Raw genomic sequence first — 26145 nt, forward strand, 5'->3', positions numbered from 1 at the left:
TTGTTTGTGTGTGCATTTTCTATCCCATCATTCACGTTCTCTTCACATTTTAGCACCAGTAATCATGGGTATGTTGTACTTGGTGTTGTATGAAAACCAATATAATCTGCTTTTACAAATGTCATCAGTTCATTAAATTTATATATTTGGAGTATATTATTATTTAAGAATGAATCTTGTGAAGCCATTTTACCTTACATGAACTGATTACATGGAAAAAAATCAATAATATATTGCTACCATCCATTGGAGACTCCTTATCGAATTCATTGAAAACTGGTGCCAATGACTGTTGTTGTAGAGCTGTGCTAGCTCGATCTATTCCCTTATATCTTCCATCTTTTGTTTGTGTTTTGGTTGGGCTAGATAGATAGTTTTAGATTTTATTTGCCGGTATCAAGGTGTAGGCCTAGGCACTTTCCATCAGTTATCTTGGTAGCCTTATTATTAGATAGTCCTCTACTGTCCTAGATAGGCTAGCTAAGCCTAAGCTGGGTAGCTACTGTAGGATAGAGGGATCGGATACAGCGGGCTAGGCAAGCGCCGGCCTCTATAAAGGCCGTAGACCTGGGTAGCACGGTAAGGTGGAGTAGGCCTAGCTCCCGTGTGCTGTGAGACGGGATTAGTTGCGAGGGAGTGTCCACTTTGAATTTTATGGAGATCGGGTTAAATTTATCACTATACTGTATAGGATTAGGCTAGGCCTAGTTTAACTTTTTTAATTGCACGGATGATACCTCAAAAACCAGCTCAAATTTGCATGGGAAATCGCTGGGTCTAGAAAAATAGGTTTGCAGAATTGTACTTAATGCATAATACATTTTTTATATATTAACATTATAGGTCAAAGCCTAATTTTTGCCAAAATATCCACAGATATTGGACCTTATTTTTTTCCGAAATGCGCAGACAGGTTTCTAAGCCAAATGTTCGTGTGGAGGATATAGCCCGCGTAGGCCTTACTTTGCAGTTGAGGGTAGTGCATTAATTAAAATAGCAAGACTAAAGTTTAGGTACGGTCAAGCTAGCTCCACCAATCATCACCTAAAATATCCATGGCTGTTTAATAATTGATACAACAATGGCTTTACATTAATTTCATCATTCATCATCATTTAAGTGTTGTATAATATAGAACATACTTTAAGAAAGAATTTTGTACTCTCTATAGGATAGTGATCAACTTATTGAAATTAAGAGTTTTAATAAGTGTAACCTCATTACAGGTATATCAAGGGACAGGTGGCACAAGAGACGAAAGACAGGAGGAAAGAGGAAGCAACTGCATAAGAAGCGCAAATATGAGTTGGGACGTGCTCCAGCAATGACTAAGGTAGTCTAAATGTTAAACTGCAAATACACAAACTTGCATAGGGTATAAGCCACAGGTGGACAAAAATTTGGCCCGCGGGCCGCATGTGGCCTGACAGGCCCTGCGAAAATGAATTATAAACCCTGTGTGCGGCCCGCCAAGCAACATTGGCTTGAAAACACCATATTTTTTAAGGCCCAACATTGATCATATGTAAAAAGTAACATTACAACTCAGAATAATGTGGTGTAAAAGCAGTGCTTGGAGGTTTTTGGAAGCTCACTGGAACCATCAAAGTTTGGGTTTGGCCCTTGTTGTTAAATCAAAAATCCACTTTGGCCCTCCAACCAATTTTTTTTATGCCCACCCCTGGTATAAGCCAATATAATATGCTGGTAAATAAGCTCTTGGAGAACAGAATTCTCTTACCCATTGAATTTTTGACAGGAAGTATTTTATAAAGCATTTAACAGAAGTTATTGCTGTATATTCTTGATTTTAGATTGGTGCCAAACGTGTGCACTTGGTACGTTGCAGAGGTGGCAATATCAAGTTCCGTGCTCTTCGTCTTGACACTGGTAACTTTTCTTGGGGCTCTGAGCGTAAGTGTATTGATTTTTAATGTTATATATTTTGGACCCATACCCATATATTTTTTATTTTAGCTGCTGTTTAGAAACTAGAGCAGAATGATGCTTATGATTAGTCTTGCTGAAGGGTGTGTTAAGTGCCCCTTAATGATTTATTGTCATAGTTACACTGACTGCTCCTATCTTAGATGATGTATTAACATTTTCATTTAAATACTGTGTCAAAAAACTTGTTCTTATTTTTTACTTTAATATTTGTATATGGTTACTGTTCTTTTCAGAGGTCACACGAAAGTCTCGAATCATTGATGTGGCGTACAACGCCAGTAACAATGAGTTGGTGCGAACCAAAACTATAGTCAAGAACTGTATTGTTTACGTTGACTCTACACCATTCAGACAGTGGTACGAATCTCACTACATTTTGCCTCTTGCCCGCAAGAAAAATGCAAAATTGGTAAGGCTTATTTAATAATATTTTTAATGCGATTGTTTGGAAAGCAGAGCAGAATGATGCGTAAGATTAGTCTTGCTGAAGGGCTTAGTGCCTCTTAGTGATTTATTGTCATAGTTACACTGACTGCTCAATATTTATGATTAAAGTACTGAATTCCCGAAAGGAAAATTGAGAAAAAAGAATTTTAATGTTAATGGATTAAACAGTGAAAATCTAAGAATCTAAAAAAAGATACAAAGCAAGTATATGTACAAGTTTTTTTTCAGTTCCTTATTATAAACTTTTAAATAGACAAAGATTATGCTCTTTCAAGATATGTAATATTTGAAAAAAATTGTTTTTTCTTCGCAATACTGTGTGCTATAATCTACAGTAATACCAACCTTATATACTAAAATATTGCATATCTTTTGTTTTAAGTATGTTCTATAATTTTTTGACAGAACGAAGCTGAAGAGGAGATTTTACACAAGAAACGCTCCAAGAAGGCAACAAAGAAGTACGAACTTAGGCGAAAAGAAGCTAAAATCGACCCCCATCTGGAAGAACAATTTGGTGTTGGAAGATTGCTTGGTACGATAAATTTCACATTAAAGATACCACTTAACTTTGTTTCCTTCATCATAATTTGCTCATATGACAAATTGGGGCTGGTTATCTTCTAGCAAATCATCACAATCAGATTATTGCAGATATTGGTTATATTAATGGAAAATTTGAATACAACCCACACTTTGCTACTTTCCATGATTCCTAACAATATTCTATATTGTCTATGTTAAAAACCCTCAGTACAGATGGTATGTATTTAATCCCTGGTATTCAAACTTTTTAAGCTGGGGCCAGTTTCAATCTATTGAGACCACCGGGGGCCCCGACATACATTTTTACTTCCAATTTTTTAAATGTCAGCCCCACCTACTTTATAGGCTTAGAAGTCTTCCTAATAGGCATATTATTAGCCTTGGTTTTTCGACATCATCTAAGATAAACCTTGTTTTGTAGATATGAGGGAACGCAGTTGGCATAAGGAAGGTTGGAGGATACAAAAAATCTCCTACCTTTCTACCACTAGAAATTTTCCAAAAAAAAAAATACCCTCAATGTACTAAGTAGTTAAAAAAAATGTTAGCTCCATAAAGTTCCTGAAGAGGAGTCAGATTCCCTTTCCCTTGATTTACCTCAGCTCAACCATGGTTAGGGCTGAGGTGAGAAATTTTTTTAAAAAAACACCTCTAGATTCCCGGAAATGGCACATTTAGACTTTAAAAGACACATCAAAGCAGTGTTTTCAACAGAATGACATACCCATGAGCCTGCTCCACGGATCCGCCGCTGGTGTCGCTAATAGTTAGACATACATCATATCAGTGATCCCCACTTAATCATTTATCCCCATCAGTCTCTCTCTCCCCCATTGCCATTAGGACAAGAATCACCAACCTGTCTCCTCTCCCCATGCTAAGACACTAGATAGATAGTGAGGTACACTAAACACTAATAATGCCAAAGTAGGTAGTCGCGCTTTTATAAACAGAAAAACTTTTTCTGTAAGTATTGAAAATTGGACGGAAAATGATTTACTTTTTAGTGATGTTTTGCAGGACGGACTGAAATCTTGGCGGGCCGGAGTTTGAATATCGGGGTATTTAATGAACTTGACAAAATTAATGAAGCAGAGTGATGAAAACTATATACTTATCTGATGGGTGTGTTAAGTGTCGTTTTGGCACTCTTTGTCATCCAGTAGATGTTATGTCATAGTTACACTGACTGCACAACCACAATATTATTAGTACAAGACAAATATTTGTTTGACTTGGTCTCCCTCCAATTTTTGCAAAGTGTTCTCCTCTTGTTATGAAATACTTGTGTGGAGTATGGTACTTTTTAAGCTGCAATTAATTTAATACCTTAACCATAAACTTTAGCACAGTGGTTAGCAAGTTACAATTATATCAGCCTAAGTAATAACCATAATCACTAGAACTGGGTTAGGCCTATAGTAAAGATTAAAAAAATATATTCCCCACAAAATGCCCCATATGATTTCCATATTGCCACTGTGCTTGGCAGGCCTGGAAAAAATGTTTGTGCCTCTGAACCATGAAAATTATCTTGTTCAAATGCCTCCAGGCCAAATGTTATCTTTACACTATAATTATAGCCAAACAGTAGTACTGTACATTTAGTGGTTTGGAACAGGCAAAAATATTACATTTAATTATCCCTTTAAGTTGTGATGTGTAACAATTTAAAAAATTGTTTTTTTTTTCTAAAATGCCTCCAGGGTAATGGTCAATGACTCCGACTGCCAGTCACACGGTCTTGCACTTTTTCCAGCCCTAGTGCTTGGGCAACAAAACCATACATTTTTGGCCCCCTGTATCAAGAAGCATTTATATAGGGTGGATAATAAGGTGTTGCTCACGTTCATCTTCTTTTAACATAACCAGTCTATTTTTTTTTTTACAGCGTGTATTGCTTCCAGACCTGGACAGTGTGGACGTGCAGATGGCTACATCTTGGAGGGTAAAGAACTTGAATTCTATTTGAGGAAGATCAAGGCAAAGAAGGGAAAGTAAATCAAAAAGTAGCAGCCTTTGTAGTTCGTCTCTTGAAATGTTCATATTAAAAATACTCTAAAGTATGGTGATACAGTATTTGCAAGTGTTATTTTTTTCATTTCAACTGTCGTCTGCTTTTGAGGAGTGTGTGTGTTTTAAATTAATAATGTGATGCGAGTAGATATAAAATTGTCATACCTTATTTGTATGAATAATAATTTGGTATTTAATACCACTCTACTTAACTCGGAACATTCCACATTTGTATTAGCCTAGCCTATGGAACACATAGCTCCTGGGGGCGTATTCCACAATTGGCTGCATAGATCAATGCTTTGGTACTAAATACATCTAAGGTGCCGACTTATGCTCCTGGGTGGAGAGATAAAACATGGTTGTATGGCCCTGCAAGCAAGTTGCACAGTGAGGTATTCGAACCCTGACCTCAAACCTCCAAGGTACTGCACCCACTTATGCTCCTGGATGGAGAGATACACCATGAATGAATGTCCTTGCAAGTTGCACAGTTAGGTATTCAAACCTTGACCTCAAAGGTACAGTATCCACTTCTGGGTGGATAGATACAACATGGGCACAGTAGGGTATTGAAATCCTGACCTTAAACCTCCAAGGTACGGTACGCACTTATGCTTCTGGGTGGATAGATAAAACATGGGCACAGTAGGGTATTCAAACCTCCAAGGTACAGTACCCACCTATGCTCCAGGATGGAGAGATACAACATGGATAAATGGCCTCGCAAGAAGTTGCACAGTGAGGTATTCAAACCTTGACATCGAGACCGAGAGCCTAAACCACAACCATTGCACCAACTTATTTTCGTAAATAAACATTGAATCAATTTGATATTTGTAGATGTTGAAGAATCGGCAATAGGCTATACCATGCAATATGTTAGTATGCTCTTCAGATAGGATCGCATAGAACAATACATGACAGTTTTCCATCATCAACTATCAACTAATGGTCTAGTAGAGCAGAAATCCCTATTCTGTGGGAGATCCTCCGATCCCCCCTGATTATGGGCCTGCTATAAAGTAATATTCTAGAAGAGCACCATCCCATATAACTGCTGAAAATGAATGCTAAAAAGTACATTTTTCTAGGCAAAACAGTCATTCCAGGTCTATGGTAAATATGTTAAGTAATATTCTGGAAGACCACCATCCCATAGAACAACTGAAAATTCAAACCCAAATTCTTTCATATTTTAATGTATTTGAACGCTAATTTATATTTTATATTTCTGTATGTACAATTTTAATATGCAAAGAATTGTTTCCGCTCTGCATTTCCTCTTGGACAATAAATTGAACTGAACTGAATTGAAAATGAATATGAATGCTGATTAGAACATTTTGCTAGGCCTAATGAAACGGTCATTCCGGGTCTATGGTAAATGATGTGCATATAAAGAGGGCGTTCGTTCAATAAATAGTGAATATTTCTGCTGCTCAAAAAAAGCCTGACAACATTTGAAAACAAATGAAATCTGTAGAAACTTTTTAAAATATTACTGTATATTTTAGTCATCTGTGCATATATATTCAATGTTCATTAGATATTGCAACATTATTACCAACTAAATATAAATGAAGATATAAGAATATATAAAATATATATTGTACACACTTCAGAAAATATTATAACCATGAAATTCATATCCCATATAATGTATCTACAGTATTGAAAGATGTACTATCAGTCATAGAGACTGGAAAACATCTCAAAAATTTAAATAAATTTTTGAATAGCTCATTTGAAAGGATCAAATAAATACTAGCTTCCAATGAGAAACAGATAAAATAGAAATTTCACCAATTTACAGATATTTTACCTAAAAAAACCTTTGATTACCAGCCAATATAAGGATCTATTCTATGTAAAAGTATAGAGGAAAGTTGTTATTAAACTGTCCAAAAATTGACGGATGATTTAAAATTTAAGAATTTAACTTAAAATTCCAAATTTTAAGTTAAATACTTAAATATACAAATTAAGCAATTCAAATGTACAATTTAAATTTTCATTATTTTACCCCATGACTGATAGTACTGTACATCTTTAATCTGGGTTTACTGTGCACGATTTGTTCAATCAAATTTCCCCTTTACAATAAGCTTTCTGGATGAATGTTCCATCCTGCATTATCCCAATTTGCTTGCATCAAATGTTTATTACTATACCTCATAATTATTAATTAGACAATAACATTGTGGTAGTTTCCCTGGGTGTGCCAAATTTATGTAAACGCAGGGAAAAAAAGTACAACCTGAAATCGACTGCCTCACCCCAGCCTACACGAACCGTGTGCAAATTCTAATTTTACCCTTGCAGATTGAAAAGGCTAATGTAGATAAATGGTTTGCTGTTTAATATTTATGAGGTACAGTAAAACAAATACAACATGGTTTTATTGCAATAAAGCAGCGAATTGTACTTCCTTTGTTATTGTACGATTAAGGAAGTAGAATTCGCTACATCACCTTAAACCATGTTGTTTTGTATACTATTACCTGTAATGAATTACAAATTCTTCAAAATTCAATAACTCATATAAAGCACTACTTCATATCTAGGTCACTGTGGTTATTAGACCACACCCATACATTATGCATATTAGCATAGTAGCTAACATGTCATTAAATATATTCAGCCAACACCTGCTGCCTACAATTCCTTTTCTTGCAGCTTTGAAATTGATCCGTAAGCTCGTAATTTGTTTTGAAGAGGATAATTGCATATTGTATTATTGCATTAATCGGACTATTCTAGAATTAATAATATATATCTGCTGTATTCACACTTTTTCAGCAAAAATGTACAATTTGGCATTTTTGGAATGTATGTATAGAATCTTTGATTCAGTGAAAGTCAATTGGAATTTAAAGGAAGATAACATAAAATCATTAAAAAAATAATGTAAATGTATATCACATTGGAATCTAGTTATCCCCTCATCAGAAAGACAAAAAAAAAAAAACAGATGAAATTCATATATATTTGTATATACTGTATGTTTTTTAAAAACCCTGAGATATTTAAATAAATACCTTTTGAGTGCCAGACAAAGTTTATGCAGTGGTGACATCAAAAGTTAACCCTTATATGTTCTGTGATTTATCTCGACTTACATTTTTATGAAGAATTAAAAAATATTCTTGCATCTAATGGAGGATTTTATACAGAAATCCGGAGTAATGACATTTAAGGTCATAGAATTTACTTAAGTCTACACAAGGTCAGTTGCTCTGAAAAAGCACCCTGTAACATCAGTTATATTGTGAGTTAATCATGCTGCAAGGTACAGTACTGTATGTGTATTGAATGCTTTGTTCCTGTTTTATTTGGCTCTTCTTGATGACAGCACTTTCTAAAATTTGTATATCTTTGTATACACTCTGAGATCTTGTGATGCCTGGAGTTTCAGACTGGCGGTGCACTTTGAGATCTCACGATGCCTGGCATTTCAGACTGGAACCAATTTTCAAAATCCTCAATACTCATGCTCACAACATTCTCCCGGATAAACTGAAAAAGTAAGACAAATATCAAGAATTCAGTTGGCAGAGAGAATTGTTGAAATGTATATGAAAAAATGAAATAATTTGGATTTATGATTCTGTTAAAAAGGAATCAATAAACCAGTGTTGGTTGGCAGGGGGATTGACCATCTTCCCCTGGCATCACAGAACAACTGTATAGTCCCCCCCCCCATTTAATCCCAGAGCCACAGCTTTTAATTTAAGGGGTGGGCATATAAATTGGTCGAAGTGCCAAAGTGAATTTATTGATTTAACACTCAGGGCTACAACCAAACTTTGATTTTCAAGTGTGCTTCCAAAAAACCTTTATGGACTGTTTTTATAACACTTTATGCTCAGCTCTAATACTACCTTTAACAGATGATCGATGTCGGGCCGTAAAAAACAAGATTTCTAGCCAAAGATGGTTAGCGGGCTGCACACATAGGGTTTTCAATATATTTTTGCAGGCCTCAACAAAATCACCGTCAGGCCGCAGTTTGGCCACCTGTGATTTAAGGGATGTTATAAGATAGCACTTGCTAGGCTCACCTCTATTGCAGCACTGATGTCAGGTGAACAGATCTCCCAGTGCCTCAGACCTGACAGAATACCTAAGAATTTCTGTGGAGTTATCTTCCGGCTCTGAATGTTGCCAATGCTTTCCAGTTTGTCTACAATTGCAGAGCATTGCATGTCATTTATTATATCTTGTGAAAGGTTTTTCTTCAAAGCATAAAACCTGTGAAATTCAATTAGGAATAAGGTAAGGCTATCATTTTTGTTATGATACAATATATTATTTTACTGAAGGAAGTGAAATCCACTAATGATGCTGACTTAAAAAAAACCTAAAATTAAGCATGTTAAAAAAAAAAAAAATTTTTTTAAATCCTCTTGCATCCTTGAAAATTCCAGCAACCTGTGCAAAATGTTCTTGACTTCGCAAATTTGTATGACTTAATAAAAATATTCTATCAATCAATAACAAATGCTGCCCTCTACATTTGTTTTTATATCCTTCCAAAGCAAAATGGCGGCTTCTTTCTGTAATTGTTTACTGTATATTTCTGCTATAGTTTTCTGCTCAAACCTTGAACTTTGAAAAAAATTCTTTTATAAAAAGACAGGATACACTGAAAAAACCTTTTAAGGAAACAAGACACATTCTAATTAGGATACAAGTATCACGTTCACTGACTCCCTTCCCTCCTTCCCCCACCCCCACTCCTACTCCCACCCAAATATGTTGTAAATCTAACTTTTTTCATGGTATCTTGAGGTGTCAGTAATACTAGGGAAGCTGTATGGCCACATCATTGATAAAGTCGGTGCACAAAGGAAAAATTGACACAGAAAATGCTCAATTATTTGTATATGGTAAAAAGCCACTAATTATCTGTTTTTGGTATTTTGAGCTTCTTTTTGGAAAATTCAGGAGAATTTGACAAAGTTCGGTAAAATTTGACAAAATTCGGGAGACTGGGAGATTGTGTGGAAATTCGGGAGACTTCCAATCGAATCAGGGGGGTTGGAACGTATGCATTTACCAATTAAAATTATTTTTGAATATATATATATATATTATATCGAATACTGATTCAAGTTTTATTTTAATGCTATGATGGCTTCTTACCATTTGCATTCACTTTCAGCTTTTTTCTTCTTCTTTTTCTCCTCTGCTGTTTCTTCTGGGTCTTGTCCTGCTTTCTTCAGTTCATCTAGTTGTGTACTTATGTGGAGCTTAGTGCTAATAGCTTTAAATTTCTCCTCGCTCCTCCAAAGTCTTTTCCTAGAATTGCAGAAATAATTTCATGGATTTGACTAATACAGTATATATTAAAATTTTTAAATTTAATTTTTTACTGATATACAAGAACAATTTACATAACAAAATGTCAGAGACATGCTAATGACTGTCTGCAGTCTTCTTACTGGTGTATGTTGTAACTAACAAAAACATATAATTAAAATAAATTTTTCCAATGTACTTTATCTGTAGCGATTTTCTTTATGCTTAAATAGATCTTCATAGTTTCTTAAACAGAGTTGTCTTTTATTTAATTAAATGAATTATATATACAAGTGCAAAAATCAATCACATTTGAAAAAACCCATTCATATTATGTAAAGTATTTAAATAATAAATTACAAATGATGATAAAAATTCATTAGGAAAAAATCATTATAATAATATTTCCAAATAGAAAAATAGATCATAAATTGAGTATAAAAATACAGTAGGTCATTCAGTAATATGTACAATATTATAATAATTTTTCAATTGCTAAAATTCAATAAATCTAGCTGTTAACAAAAAAAAGTTAAGTGGTGTTTTTCACAGTAATTCAAGATAATACACTCAGTCCAAAAAGTGAAATATGTTTACTTTTCCATTGCTTCAAGTTGATCATGCAGCATCAAATCTTTATCCTCAGCAACATCACCAAACTTTGCCCTCAGGTCAACAGGAAGGTAAATATGCTTCTTGCTTGGGAATAACATCTTGAACTCTTGTGTTTTTGTACCAGGAGCACTGTATGAAAAATTGGGATACTATAAATCAACTGGGATATTGGAAAGACAGGATGAAATGGTAATAGTCTATGCTGTCTTGAATCATGCCTGGTTCATATTGCTTTTCTGTGTTCTTTGAAATGTTTATTTCAAAATAATTTAGAATAAGTTTAATTATGCATTGTTATATAGGTAGATAGGATCAGATCATATGGTGAGTCTGAAGGCAGTGGCGTATATCTAGGCGTGTCCATGCCCCACAAAAACTACTCTTACCCCCAGTCATCCCCCCAAAAGAATCATGCGTAAGTAGTTAAAAATCACTTCAAATCACCTTATTTTGTCAGCTAGCACACTTCACCTAATTATCGACCCCCACTTTACATTCGCGCCCCTATCAGGCCCTCCCCACCTCCACCAATTTTTAAACTCCTAGATACACCACTGTCTAAAGGGCAGGTTTTTAATGAAGAACATAACAATATAAATTCATATTTTCAAATATAGTTAACATTTCTTTAAACACTTCCACAACACATCTACTAAACAAATTCAACATGATATTATAGTAAGACTTTTGATTATGCACAACTCTATGATATTCTTCTTTCAAAGCCCTTGATTTTTGTGTTGATTTTAATGCTTGTGAAAATCTCTATACATTACTCCTGACTTGTCTTGTATATATGGGCGGGTTTATACTTACATTATTGACATACACTTAACAGCATATGACACGATTACAGATGACTGCTATATTAATTATTTAAAAAAATATTAGTGGAAGAGGTTAATACCTTGTTGACCTAAGCTTCCTGTTGGTGGAAACAACCCACTTTTGAATTTGTATATCTGGTGTCTTCTTGTTCATAATCTTGTTCCGTTCTTCTAATTTCTGCCTCTAAAAAAAAAAAAAAACCGTATAAGTGAAGAGGAAGGCATAGCATGGAATCATTAATTGTAATTGATTGGACATTCAAGCATAGTAAATAAAATCCCTGTGCAATTTTATAAGGGACAAAAAACAATTTAGAAAATGTTTTGAATGTTACCAAATTTGTAGAGTCGGTGGCATTGATGGAAAAATAACAGTGAAGAAAAAGGATTGTAAAGGTAAACAGTTATTCAATATACAAATTAATTACATAATACTGTCATGGAAAATATAAAATGTTTAACTTACCGAAAGCACTTGGTTTTTTAAAGAATTCTTCTCTTGAGTGCCATGACTACTCCTATTGCTTACCATTGAAGCAGACCTAACAAGAACAATAAACAATGCCCAATTCAACTACACTGAGCATTCACATTCACACACCAATTGTATTTATATGTTCATGAGCTGTTTTGTATTACATGCAGGCGTATATTATTTTTTATTGTGTGAGAACACTGAGTGTACCGTAAATGCGCCGCTCTTGAATAATTGCCGTTCTCAAATAAGTGGCGCACTAAACCTGCTTTTTTTTTTCGCTAAGCTCCGCTCTCGAATAAGCACTGCTCTCGAATAAGCACTATGGCGCTTAATTGAGAGTACATAACACCCTGTGTGTAATGAAACACTCTGAAAAACAGGGTTTAAAATCAATGTTTACAGTGTTAATGAAGACACAAACATTTCTTCGTAAACATTTATTTACAATGACATAGGCACTATGATAGGCCTACAGAATTACAGGAATACATAAGATAGGCAAGAATTAACGGGCATGGAAAGCGCCACGCCAATATTTTTTTTATAAGTGCTGCTCTCGAATTAAAGTGCTAAATTAGAAATATATGAGCTTAAAAGCGTACGGCAAAAAACTCCTCGACAATGAACACAAGGTGCTTAACAATGGACTCAGAGCTTCAAAAGAGCTTTCTTTGTTTTTGTAGGTATCTTTGATCATTAGAGTAAGAATGCTTTGATCTTTTGTTTAAATCACTGCTATGGCTATGTTCACACACACGGCGTAAGGCTGGCTTAAGCATGGCATAGCGTACGCCTTTGTGTGTGAAATAGGCAGTGGCGTTGTTAAAGCCACTCACTACGCCACGGGATTCAATATTTCGACATTAATTATGTCATCATCAGGAATGATGACATGAATGTTATTCCTGATGATGACATAATTAATGTCGAAATATTGAATCCCAACACGATGGCGTGTATTTCAATACTTGGAGTATGTATTATACTTTCGTATTATACTTTCTTATCTGAGATTAATCAGTGGACCTTTCGGTTTTTATGAACATTTAATATTTCTTTTTCAGGCAATCCAGTCAGTCAACCAATTGTGCGCTTGATTCTACGTTTGTACATGTTGACGAAACATGTAACCCCTACTCTGAAAATCAACCACCCAAAGATACTTTTTTGAGACAAAAGATTATACTGTAAATTTGTTGTATTTGATTTACAATCAATAATATAACTATTAGTATCTTATTTTTACTAATATTATCAATTATATTTACCTGTCATGCTTATCTATTCTGCTAGCTGTCTCTGGATCATTGTCATCCAACTTGGTTGCTGCAGATCCCTCACGGATGTCTAATAGTGACCGGTTCAGAGCTGGGGTGTCAGAGAGTAAAGAATCCAAACAAATTATACAGTGTTTCAACTTAGTATCTATATATTAGTAAGTGTATTACTACAATTATGCAAATTAATGAACAAAAATGGTATTAGCCTTCCACAATAAAGGCCTCAATTGTTCAACTTAGACAAACAGATGATCAAAGTTTGATATAATTTTAATATGTAGAGTAGAGGTTGGTACTAAGATGCTTGACCTCCAATACCAGGGTCCTGTGTTCAAATCATTTGAAATACCAATATTTCTGATTCTTATAATGAGACTTAGTTTAAAAAACACCCTTCCCCATCCTGTAATTTGCAAGTGTACTTGATGTTGGATGTGAAGTAGAAAAATACAAAATATATAAATTAAAAAATCAACTATGCCTCTATCTTCTTTAAGAGTATCATCCTGTTGTGTTCCAGTGGCAAACATATTTGATGTTGGTGATGAGCTGGACACAACAGATAAAGCTTTACCAGGATGAATTTGTCCACTGGAGATCCGTCGTGGACCTCGATGGAACTGTGCGGCAGCTGTTAAGTTTGTACCAAATTTACCAATCATTCTTGTTCTCTGTAGAAATGTAAGTTAATATTATCAACATAAATCTCTGTCCACACTATCAAATATTTTTTGACAAAAAATAGTTGTACATGCCCATATAAGGCATGTTGTGGCGAAATGGTTAAGTTGTCGCACAGTCCAGTTTTGAGTAAATAAGCTATAAAATATGGGAGCTCAAAAAATTGCCTAAAAATCCAAATTTGTTTTTCACNAATCAACAGTTTAATGTCTTATTAATCATGTCCCAAAGTATTAGTTCTGGAAGTGGTTAACAAATTGTTTATTTAACGTTATTTTTTATAGTTCATTCTATTAAACAATGTATGTACAAATAACTTCGAAAGGCAATTACTCAAAATCATGTTTATCTTGAGTCTAAGAGTACTGTACTTTCACTTTCCAATAACTTAGGCTTGAAATGTCCAATTTGAATGAATGACCTCTCATTTTAAAAATAACATACTCAGGTATCTGAAAATACCAATAACCTGAATTTCAATTTTTGCTACAACTTAGCCATTTTGCCACAACATGCCTCATATATAGTCATGATGTGCCTATATATGGTCATCATCATGACCATATGTAGGCATTTCACATATTTTTGTCTGAACAGGGCTTAAGCAGGCTTACGAAGATCCACAAACAACTGTAGGCACCCTATGGTTAAAAAAAACATGCCATATTGGTGGCCTGCCCACAATTCACTATTCTGGGTAAAAGACAGGACAGAACTTGTCAAGAGTACTGTATATGGCCCAAAAAACACAAAACTGTTGACTTGGTTCATGTTTGTTTACTACTGTATACACAAGTCAAATGTGTAATTAACTTTAGTCATTCATTTTTAATGTAAAATTAATTTACAAAACACAATTCAGTGTTTGCACTGTTTCTTTTTAATGAATAAACAAACTAATACTGTATAAGTCGTTAATTTTGCATACAGAATTTTTCGCGATTTCCTACTGTCTTGACATTTTCGCGTGTTGATATTTTCGCGGACGCTGTTTTCACAATTTAGGTATTTTTGACCTACGCCCTTAGCATACCACGATCGTTAAAGGCGGTCTTTTTGTCTAGTTCTAGGCCTCTTTCTAGCCTAGCTACGGCTATCTTACCACTTTTGCAGCCGCACTAGGCCTTACTTTAACCCATCTGACACTACACTTGTGGTGGTGCAACATCTAATCTAGGCCAGCCTAGCTAACAGATCAAGGCTAGATGCTAGATGTCTAGACTAGTTAAAATATAACATACATTTATAATGCAGTAATAATAATGTCACTAAGTGTATCTGTTTCTGACTTTTTAATTAGAAAAAAATATTATCCCACGAACCTTCCGTACACCTCTCGCATTTAATGTTTACACTATACCATGAGACAAAATCAGCTTCGCACGCACTAGCTCGCACACATGGTCAGGCTAGTCAAGTCAAACTGTTGACGATATCCAAACAATGTGTGGGAAAAACCGGAAGATCATTAGTGGCACGATTTATTGCTTTTTTTTTTTTTATCAAAATTTTGTGTATTTTTTTATCAAAATTTTGTGTATTTTTTTTATCAAAATTTTGTGTATGGTGTGATCGATGCTAGAATGTAGCTGAAGAAAAAAGGGTTAATTTAACAACTCCATAAATAAAGTGTAACTTCTAGGCATGGAAGTGTTATCATGTACAGTAGGTATTCTTATTAATTAGGACTAGGCCTAGGCCAGAAAGCCAGGCAGAGCCTGTGCTACAGCCTGGCCCACAGTTGGTACTACTACTACATCGTGTGTGCTACCACATGGGACTTTCCCTTTCTTTCGGGTTGATGTTTGCGTTTTTGAAACTTGTAGACATTATTTTCACGAGTTGTTAAATTCGCGGTAAGGTAAATTCGCGAAAATTACAACTTATACAGTAAAGTTTGAAAGAGAATAAACATAATTATAAAAAAAGAGTCATGACCAACGGTATAAGTGCTTGTACGTGGATGGTTTAATCGTGAGATGATGTTATTAGTTATTAGTTGACATTAGTTAAAAAGACACATAATGATGAATGTTATCCTGATCATAGCAATACACCATTTGGAGCCAACGGCCAACCATGCCTTAGTTTAAGGAGTAGGTTTTTTAGTTTCATAAAATAACTTCAACTTTTTTCAAAATGTCAAACTCAATATATAATAATAATATCTCAAATTTTTTCTGGTGCCAATTCTGAACTGTATGGGTGTAATATTTTGACATCATCATGCCCATATATGGATAAATTAGATATCTGTCACAGAAAAAAACCTGACAGCGTGGACAAACCTAACACTGACTGAGTGGCATATCTAGGAGATTTGAAATGGGGTGGGAAGGCCCTGATGAAGTGGAGAGCTTAGGGGTGAGGGGGTGATTTGAGGCAATTTTTAACTAGGCCAAAAACAAAAAATTTGTTGTGTTGGCCAGGTTTTGGGAAAATCCCAAAAATTTAGTAGGTCGGAAATTTTTTTTTTACAACTGCAAGTATGTGTTTACGCATAAAAAGTAAAAAATACACAAATGATACAACAATTTTGGATTCGCATCGCGTACCATTCAGCAAAATAGGCTAGCCTTGGCCCCCTAGCCTGACCAAGGCTATTCCATCTTTATTTGCTCATAAAAAATACTGTTTGTTGTAAAAAAAAATAAATAAATAAAATGGCGACCCTTAATTTTTATAAAAATGGTCGGGCATGGCCAACATATTAATTTGTTTTCCTTGGCCCTCCTTGAGTGTGACTTTGTTTGCTTCAACCATTTTCAAGGGGAGAGGGGCAACTAGGATGGTGCGATTATATTTTGGAGACCATGCACCCCCACACACACCCCCTAGATATGTCACTGTATTGACTGCCAAGAAAACCTGTGCAAAAAAATACTAAATCTAAAATTAGAAGTTTTTCCAGATACTGCTTCACAGACAGACAATTACACTAAGGCTACATTCAGACTTGGGATATAAGCCAGGCTTGAGTTAAGCCCAGCTCAACGTTAAGCCCGGCTTAATTTTGCCAGCCGTTCAGACTAGCGGGATTAGTCAGGAGGCACGAGCATTTGCATAATAATGAACCGTGACAAGGAAACATGTTTCAAAACATTGTTCGCGAAATGTATGCTCGCTCACAGCGTACATAATCGAATGCAGATTGGTCAATGCAAGACCCCCTCCCCCGCAACGATTAAAGCCCAGCTTAGAAAAGTTAAACACGGTGGCATGCCAGGCCTAGTTACTATAGGAACACAGCCTGGCTTGAGATAAGCCACCTAGTTCAGACTGGCAGGTGGATAAACCCGGTGAGTTGAGCCGAGTTTATCCACCTAGTCTGAACTAGGCCTCTATTAATAAAAGAGGTTAGGCCTATAGAGAGAGGGACAGTTTCCTACATTTCCTGTGATTCAATAAGGTATTGTTCATGTCTAGACGTTATGGCTTGGCAATCATTCAAAGTGTTTAACATTGTCTGGATGAATAAATAATTACATGAATTTGTGCAACTTTGTTAAAACTTTCCCAAAGAACTATAGTAAGTTATAAGAAAAAAATTGGCACTTCAATAGTGATTCAAACAAAACATTTATATGGTTGCTTACTTTTCCTCGAGAATAATCTGTATTGAGAAACTATGAATGGAATTTGAAATGAAAAGGCAGGTCAAAAAATTATAAATTATATTGTGTTCTAAAAATAATATAAATACAATAAATCGTGGTGGATATATATAATTATCAGTAGTTGTATACCAGATACGATAGCCTTTCAAGGAATTATTTAAATTATTAATATGTGCTGGTCTGATGTGCAGTGTGTGGATAATAATAATGCCTTAAGCACTTTGATATGATTATTGAAATTTCAGGCAGTATATAAATAGCCTAAAATTGTTATCCAGTTTCTAATCTCACTATATACTACTATATCATCATACTCACTGAACTATATATTAACATAACCAGTATTACATTACCACCTTCTCTTCTGATATCATAAGTCCTTCGTATCACTTAATCACATTTATCACAATATATTTTGATAAATTGACAAAGTAAATAAAAAATAAATTTCCTATTAAAAAAACGAATGAAATAAACTGAAATAAGATCAAAAATACATTCCCTTTTACTTTCTTATCTGAGATTAATCAGTGGAGCTTTGGGTTCATAAAAACATGCATTTTTATATTTAAATATATTTAAAAATACTTACAAAATTGCCAATACCAGGACTGGTGACAAATGATGTCCACCGGGAATCAAGGCTTCTATCTTTGTTCAGTTTTCTAACAGTTGTTTTGCAGAATGTGTTCTGTTCAAGTTCCCTAAAAAATAACAATAAATTTGTATTAGAGAGCAACATAGCGCAGTTAGTCAAAACAGCTGGTACTTAACCGGAGGAGGGGGGGGGGTGGGGGTTAGGATTCTGCCTGTCTCTTATACACATCTAGATAACCCTTTTGACAAGTTTACTACTACAGCAGTATTTTATTATAGCTTTGTTTATTAAAGAAACACTTTAATAAATTTAGTCTATTTATCTCTCTTTCTCCAGGAGTATAAATGGGATGTATATGATTGAAATAAATTTTGTCAATTTGATTACTCACCATGGATCATTAAGGAAGTATATTGTATATGATTAATTCTTAATTTAATGACTTAGTGTTACAAAAAGTACTTTGAGGTTATTTACAGTTAATGATCCACAAATAATATGTAAATGTAAATAATATGTAAATGTTATTTACTTATATTTGATATTCCAACATAAAGAGATTGGCATCATTGCACCAGGAGGTTCGGTTATCATGGCTTCCAGGAGCCAATTCAAAGCACATAGTTGACGAAATATTGACTTCCTTAAAAAAATAATAAACATAAACAATAATAACAGTTATTGAATTATTGAAAATACCAAACTAAATCCAACACTGTAAGGATACAGAAACTGAAAGGTCCACTGATTAATCTCAGATAAGATAGCATAATACATACTCCAGGATGGCGTACATATCGATACTTGGAGTATGTATTATACTATCGAATTAGAAAACACTTGAAAACCATAATCTAAAAATAAAAGAATGAATACTTAAGTTTCCTATTCTCACTAACAATATGGACACCTAATATTTTCTTTGGTAACAATTCAGTATTTTAGTAAAATGAGTAGTACTTTTCATTCTTTTTTCCACTGAATTGATTTAAAGTATAAGATATTATGGAGTTCAATGATGATACTCAACGGTATAACAATTATTTTGTTTACCTAGAATTTAACTAGAGCAGTCATGCCATAGAGTGCACTTCTGCCCTGTGCCTGAATAACAATATGCAGGCCGTGTATGAAAGGCAAAACTCCAGCAGACCCTCAATGAAACAATGGAATCGATCTGCTATTAAGGGCACTTTTTTTATGAGGGGTGATTCAATTGTTTTTTATGCTTGAGGTAAAAAACCGAATTGCTGTAACCTTGAACTTATTTTTGACCTTTCCTTCCGAAATTTTAAGTTGTCTTTCTTCGATTATTATGTACCATTCCACTAAATTTCAACATTTTGATTTAATTTGATTTATTCAATATCTTAACTTTATACAAACATAAATATACAAAACAGAAAAATAAAACATGTTGAAAAAAACCAAATGCAGATATTGAGACAATCCTCTATGTCCTATTAAGGGACTTAATATTTCCAGGGGGTCCCTCATTCATTAGTTTTTGCATAATCTTGCTAACAGACAGAAAGCAGTGAATACATAACCTCCTTGGCGGAGGTAATAAAAGGTGGATGTAAAATTATCACAACATTTCCTCTTTTGCTTACTTGTCTGGTGGATCTCCAACATGCATTGCAGTATTTATGTTGGTAGAGTACGGTGTATATGGGCGTGGTGGTTCAGAAGGTTTCTTCTTCTTGCTCTTCCTTCTTTTATTTATGCTCCGGACTGTGTCAGGTGTCCTGGACACTGATGTCATACTACTGAAAGATTTCCTCACCGTGTTTTCTTTTCCATCAGAAATGCCTTGTTCAGACCTGATAATGTCTCTTATACACATCTAGATGTGTATAAGAGACAGCATTTATCACAATAAAAAAGCTTCCAAAAAACACTTAACACCGTGTGCTTTTTATTCTTGTCTTACAACGAGTCTTAGTCGAAAATAGGACCACAGGTACCATTAATGACAAACTATAGTAATAAACTATTAAAATTATACTTTGTTCTTATATATTTTTACTCTTATTCTTTTATCGCCAAAAAAAAACAAAATAAAATAAAATTGATATATATAGAATACAAATACAATAAATTGAATGAGTGGGCAGCAAACTTAATCACTATAACAAAAAGTCTGTCAACCTCACTCATGCAGTTTTAAAAAAGACAATATATACTAACAGATCTACTTACACTGGTGAAAATGCTACACTTTTTGTGGAACTCTGACCTTGTGTAAGAAAAAAATTGCTGAAAAAGAACCACATTTATGGATTAAGCACAGACTAACAATAACAAAATTACTTCAATACAATGTAGTAGTTATGAATAAGGTAAAAAAAAAATGTTATGTTGGCGTAACAGGCCCTAAAAATAGGGTAGGTAGGTAGGTAGAGATTATTATTATTTTTTTCTTTTTTTTTACTGTCACAATATTCAGAAAAGGCCTTGAAATCTATAAAATCAATTAAATAATCCTTTAAAGCCCCTAATTGTCATATTTTTCGTCCTTGGACCACTTTTGAAACATTTTGAGTGACGCCTGACCTACTTTGCTAATGTAAACTTGCATCGTGAAATTTAAATAAAAATGTCTAGGGTCGGCCAATTTTTTAGGGTCAGTCAGGTTATGCCAACATAACATTTTTTTTTTGACCTAATGGTAAAATAATATGCACAATGCATTCTTGATCCATTCCCTTAAAAATAATTGTATACATTAACAAGAACCTAAAGGCATATCACTGAAACACATTACAAGATATTATTATCTCTGGCCACTGAATTCATAATTTGGCAAACTGTCACAACACATAATTTTCTCTGCTCCCTGTGGAGTGCAAGTACATAGTCACGCTGAAATACATATTACCGTTATACTAAACCAATATCATTAAATACCACAACGCCCCACCAGGTAACCATTTATAGTCATGGGTGGATTGCGACGCACGTAGGTAATGTGCCTTGCCCAAGGGCACAAGCCAAATACGCAGGGGAGTTTTTAAACCTCCACCTTAAGATTGAGAACTCAAAGCACAACCACTACCCAACCATTCCCACTGTTTAGCAGAGCACTGCACAAAGTTCAAAATATTCAATTCTGCTACATCTTTACCAGGTATCAGTATATGCCTGGATGGATAGACAAATATCCCAGGACACAAATGGCATGTGATGTAAACCCCAATCTAAAGGTTGAGTGCCACAACCACATCTATTTCAACAATTCCGCCCACAATATTGTATTTGTTACATGTAGTATTGAAGAGTGCATACCTTGGTCTCTATGCACTCACGCATGGTGGCCTCTGTATCAAACTTTAGCGTTGCTTGATTAATGTTACTTACTTGATTTCAATGTCTTCGTTGAGGTCATCATCGGTTTCATATTCGTCTGAGCTATCTTGTGCAGGTGGTTGCCATTCCCTCCTTCTTTGCTCTTCTCTTTTTAGTCTCTCTATTTCCTTTGCGTTTCGCTGAAAGTACAATTATTTTCAATCACTTTCAAACATCCCAACAGTTTTATGAATATAATTTGCCACTGAATCACATGATATCAAGCACTTTTTAATGTACAATGATATATTTAATTGTATTTTTTGACAGTTTTACTCACTCTTTCCTCATCTTTTTGACGAATTATACTAAAGACACCATGTCCAAGTTTTGCCGACTGTACCATTTTTCTAAAAGGTAAATCCAAAATAAAGTACAGGAAGATAATATTAAGATAGGAAAACATAGCCATAGAATGGCACATGGTCATTCAATGAAATAATATGATATAACTTATGATATGGACCAACATAAATTTTAGCATATATTCAATAAAAACCAAAGAAACTTGCCTTCCAGAAGCAACTTCTTTTGATAATGATTTCTGATTTTTATTTGACCGCCTTGTCAGTACAAACTTCTTAGGAACTGGAACTTCTTCAAGTCCTGCTACTCCATCTTTTTTTTCCTTGTCTTTCTTTTTCTCTTCCTCTTCATCAGAGCTACTAGATGATTCTTCATTATTCTAAATTTGTAATTAAATAATCAATTAATTAATGTACATCATTAAAGGACAAATAAAGCTTTTAAAAATTTGGGTCCATGGTAAAAGCCTGGAATCTAGTGGCTGTGGCACATTTTATGGAGGCATATGTCTTGCCTGAACACCCACCCCCCACCCACCCCACCCTCCCTCCTTGGCGCTACTGAATACCAAAATATATTATTTTCTATTCAAAATAATTTAATAAAATCAAAACAAATTCCAGCTAAATTTGTTGTGTGAATTACAGCCTTTTCCAATCTTGAAATTACAATGTACTACACTTACTGATAAGTGATTTTTGGAAATGATTACTATGTTGAACAGATGCCTAGCAACAGTAAGTCTCATATTACAATAAAAGGTACAATCCTTTAATGCATTTACCTCTCAATACAATAGCTAAAGTGTTAAATCTTTTCACATCAACATCTCATTAATTGCTTGGATTTTGTCTGTATTTTAATGAACAAGTCAAGATTGGACATTCAGTTGGCCTAGCCTATATTAATACACAATGTATTTTATCAACATTCTCAAATTATGAAATAAAAACAAATATTTTTCATTTTCCAACTTTTTAAAATTTGTTTTTCTTGTACAAACACCTAAAATATATTTGTAAAATCTAGTCCAATGAACAGAGGCACAAAAACATACAAATTTGTCTTACTCTGCTAAAGCGTACAGTACCGAAGGCCTACTATACTACAAGTACATTATATGCCTAATATTATTATTAAATGCATAAAATTAGTAAATGAAAGTACAGTACTTCTTGGATTGACCTACTCTAAAAAGTACTCTCTAGTATTTAACTATTTTTCTATGGCACAGTCAAAGGGCTGTGTACATGTGTACATAAGAGGCCTGTGTCCACATGGATGTGTACATTTTTAATGGAGGATGTTATATGATAGTGTATAGTATGTTTATCATAATCAGAAAAAGGAGCAATCAAACCTTATTAATAGGTCCATGATCAAAATATATAGACGTACCATAAAAACATTTTTTATGGGAGAAAATTTCATTTGATGACCCGGATGTAAGTACAGTAAATATTAATATTAGGACATAAAATGATAGAAAGTATGATTTCACAATAAGAGACCTATTGAAGGAGATATTATAAATATTTTGTCACTAGTAGAAAACAATATTTTATGGGAGATAATTTCACTGAACTCACAGATGTATGTAGGCCTACAGTAAATTTAAATCATAAACACATAGGATTTCACTGTAAGAGACTATTGAACAAGATGTATCATAAATGAATTCATGTCACTTAAAAAACAATATTTTATGGGAGTTAAATTAACTCTTGTCTCGATGTAAATATCATAGTCAAGTAAGCAGATAAAAGAACCAAAACTTCCTTTGTTAAGCTTCAACCAGACATAATCTCAGGTGGTTTACTTTGAAATTTGAAAGTATACAGTAGGCCCACTGTCACTGTGGTGAAATCAAGAAAACTCATCAAAATGACAATATAAAACAGGTTATTAAACAGCTAATATTTGTCCACCACTGCAAAATAAAAGTAAAACTTTTTATACAGGTATTGATATGACAGTACTTGCTCTTAATCAGATAGCGTATCTAGGAGCTTTGAAGTGGGGGTGCCTGATTGGGGCGGAAATTGGAGTGTGATTTTTTTCCATGAAATTTTCAATGAGGGAGCGACTGTGGGAGGCACGCTTTATGTGGGGCGTGCCACCCGTGTACCCCTAGATATGCCACTGCTTTCACAGTAATATATGAGAAAGCTGCCATGCATATGTCTCATAAAGATAAAACAAAATGCATTCTGTAACTAAAATTAAAATTATTATACTAAAACGTTCTAAAATAGGTTCTTACCTCATCTAATTGTCCCAAGGCATGTAAAATAAGCTTTTTTTCATTTAAGTACAATGGCTCTCCAAGAAGTTTATATGGCTCATAATCGACAGAATTGTAGCCTTGTTCTTTCCTCTGCTTCTGTCTTCTTGCAAAATTCTGCCGGAAAACAGTTTCTCTTGTTGGTTCAGCACAGTTATAATGTGTCTCCGATCGTGCCAATATGTGCTTTCCCAGATCAGATTTTATAGGAAGAGGTTTCTGTTCAATGTACGTCCTGGGGTCTCTTTGTTTTGGGGACATTTTTTAAACACTCAGCCTATTTTCACATCTTTGCTGATCACTATCATCATTCCTTTGCGATTTAATATCCTTTCCCACTGTTGAGTTGTATTCTTGATAAACTCAGCATGATGAATGTTTAGAAACTGTCAACATCTAATACAGAATTTGAAAAAGTACATTTGATGTGTTGGAATGAATTTAAGTGGGAAGGGACCAAACACTGGGATGTGTCTCAATTTTTTATCATAGTTGGGACTCCCGAATAATAATAAGATATAGGATAATCCCTTACTGAATGTTTCTGTTTAGTAAAAGAGGTGGATAGAATTCCTTTCATCCATACCATTTTTCTATGTCTAAAAATCTAAACCGATAGACATATTTTGTACCATAGGTGAGCAAGCTATTGGAGCAATGGTCAACTTTTGTTCCATCTGAAATATCAGGAGTGAAAATTAGTGTACAAATGCATATTTATATTAAATTTGGTAAGGAACACATAGTCCAATTAAGAGCAAGCAATGGGACAGGTTCAAATACCAATTGATGAGAAAAATATTATAGAGATGGTAGACCTCAAAGTTGTCAGTATAAAATAGGCCTACAATGTGATTACAGTATTTGGTCTACATATCTTATATTTAATTTTACTTATTTCAAACAATCGTCCAACAGGAATGCTTTGTTCCACTTTTACTGGTAAAAATTGCAAAAAAATATAAATCTAAAATATAATATCACAAGATATAACAACATTTTAAAAATATTATATTATTTTATTATTATTTTCACTATTACTATAAATATGTATATTAATTAAAATTACATTCAGGCTCATGTAAAGATGTAGGCATAATTTTTTTTCTCCATATGCATAGAACACATCCTTATTCCCAAATCTCTCCGCTGACCTGCATAGGCCTCTGGGTCGCCCAACAACTACCCTTTAATATTCATGCTTAGTGCTAGGACTATAACTTTCCCAACACGACTAAAACCAGGCGTATAGACTCACTGACGAAAAGAATATCCGCCTGTCCTCTTTGAAAGCACAACCTTTCTAATGTTGGCCTACCCTTCAATACTCCTCGAAGTCACCTAGAGAGAGGGCTAACGAAACATCCCGTATCCGAGGGCTAACGAAACATCCCGTACCCATCATGGGTACGGGATGTTTCGTTAGCCCTCTCTCTAGGTGGCGGATGGCGAAACTCGGCCTAAATTCTTAGGCCATTCCTAAGGGCATGACATCGTAATAACAAACAAGTAACACATAGACGTAAGTCCTTACCGTCTTAATAAAGTTCACACAGTTCTGAAGATTCTACAACCTACACTTAATCGACAAAATTATATTATTTTTATCGTCAACAATTCCATGTCCTACAGAAAAAGTTACTTACCATGCTTACAGACTGCTTGTCACGATTTACAGAAAGTTGGTCTTCTGTTTATACCCCCTCTGCTTTACATTTTAATGCATTTAGTAATTAATACTTATCGTTTAATTTTCAAACTAAAAATAAAAATGAATTATAAATGTTATATATGCTTTTGTTTTTTTAGAAAATGTTTAATAATTCTGTATCTTTATAAGAGTTTACA

General features: G+C 34.4%; 2 protein-coding genes across 5 annotated transcripts; one reads left to right on the forward strand and one right to left on the reverse strand.

The window, feature by feature from the left end:
* The first annotated feature begins 21 nt into the window (after nt 1-21).
* Nucleotides 22-5022, forward strand: LOC117109984 (40S ribosomal protein S8-like). The gene is made up of 6 exons (XM_033252511.1): nt 22-68; nt 1227-1333; nt 1815-1914; nt 2184-2359; nt 2803-2932; nt 4835-5022. Exons 1-6 carry the CDS (start codon nt 65-67, stop codon nt 4942-4944), a joined length of 627 nt encoding a protein of 208 aa, XP_033108402.1. The 5' UTR covers nt 22-64; the 3' UTR covers nt 4945-5022.
* Nucleotides 5023-6445: 1423 nt separating this feature from the next.
* Nucleotides 6446-26135, reverse strand: LOC117109983 (coiled-coil domain-containing protein 60-like). 4 transcript variants are annotated; one of them, XM_033252508.1, is made up of 18 exons: nt 25944-26135; nt 24277-24693; nt 22220-22392; nt 21988-22057; nt 21720-21847; nt 20562-20618; nt 19973-20182; nt 18892-19002; nt 18354-18465; nt 17741-17770; nt 13945-14134; nt 13452-13551; nt 12172-12247; nt 11786-11889; nt 10861-11007; nt 10108-10263; nt 9024-9213; nt 6446-8478 (listed from the first exon to the last, which is right to left on the reverse strand). In XM_033252508.1, the coding sequence occupies exons 2-18, from the start codon at nt 24556-24558 to the stop codon at nt 8374-8376; spliced, it is 2241 nt and encodes a 746-aa protein (XP_033108399.1). In that variant the 5' UTR covers nt 24559-24693; nt 25944-26135; the 3' UTR covers nt 6446-8373. The 4 variants fall into 4 exon arrangements, with proteins under 4 accessions (XP_033108399.1, XP_033108398.1, XP_033108400.1 ...); XM_033252507.1 differs by having other exon boundaries at nt 25832-25949; XM_033252509.1 differs by lacking the exon at nt 25944-26135 and adding an exon at nt 24884-24904.
* Nucleotides 26136-26145: the final 10 nt, after the last annotated feature.

Source organism: Anneissia japonica, unplaced genomic scaffold (assembly GCF_011630105.1).
Source record: "Anneissia japonica isolate Jap-2015-1 unplaced genomic scaffold, ASM1163010v1 scaffold585_len4108843_cov191, whole genome shotgun sequence".
Lineage (NCBI taxonomy): Eukaryota > Metazoa > Echinodermata > Crinoidea > Comatulida > Comatulidae > Anneissia > Anneissia japonica.

Coding starts and splice junctions, on each gene's coding strand:
- LOC117109984 (XM_033252511.1), top strand. Junction 1,334..1,814: donor GTGCTCCAGCAATGACTAAG/GTAGTCTAAATG, acceptor TCTTGATTTTAG/ATTGGTGCCAAACGTGTGCA. Junction 2,933..4,834: donor TGGTGTTGGAAGATTGCTTG/GTACGATAAATT, acceptor TTTTTTTTACAG/CGTGTATTGCTTCCAGACCT.
- LOC117109983 (XM_033252508.1), bottom strand. CDS start 24,558: ATGTCCCCAAAACAAAGAGACCCCAGGACGTACATTGAACAGAAACCT. Junction 22,393..24,276: donor CCTTGGGACAATTAGATGAG/GTAAGAACCTAT, acceptor TTACAAATTTAG/AATAATGAAGAATCATCTAG. Junction 19,003..19,972: donor GTTGGAGATCCACCAGACAA/GTAAGCAAAAGA, acceptor TATTTTTTTAAG/GAAGTCAATATTTCGTCAAC.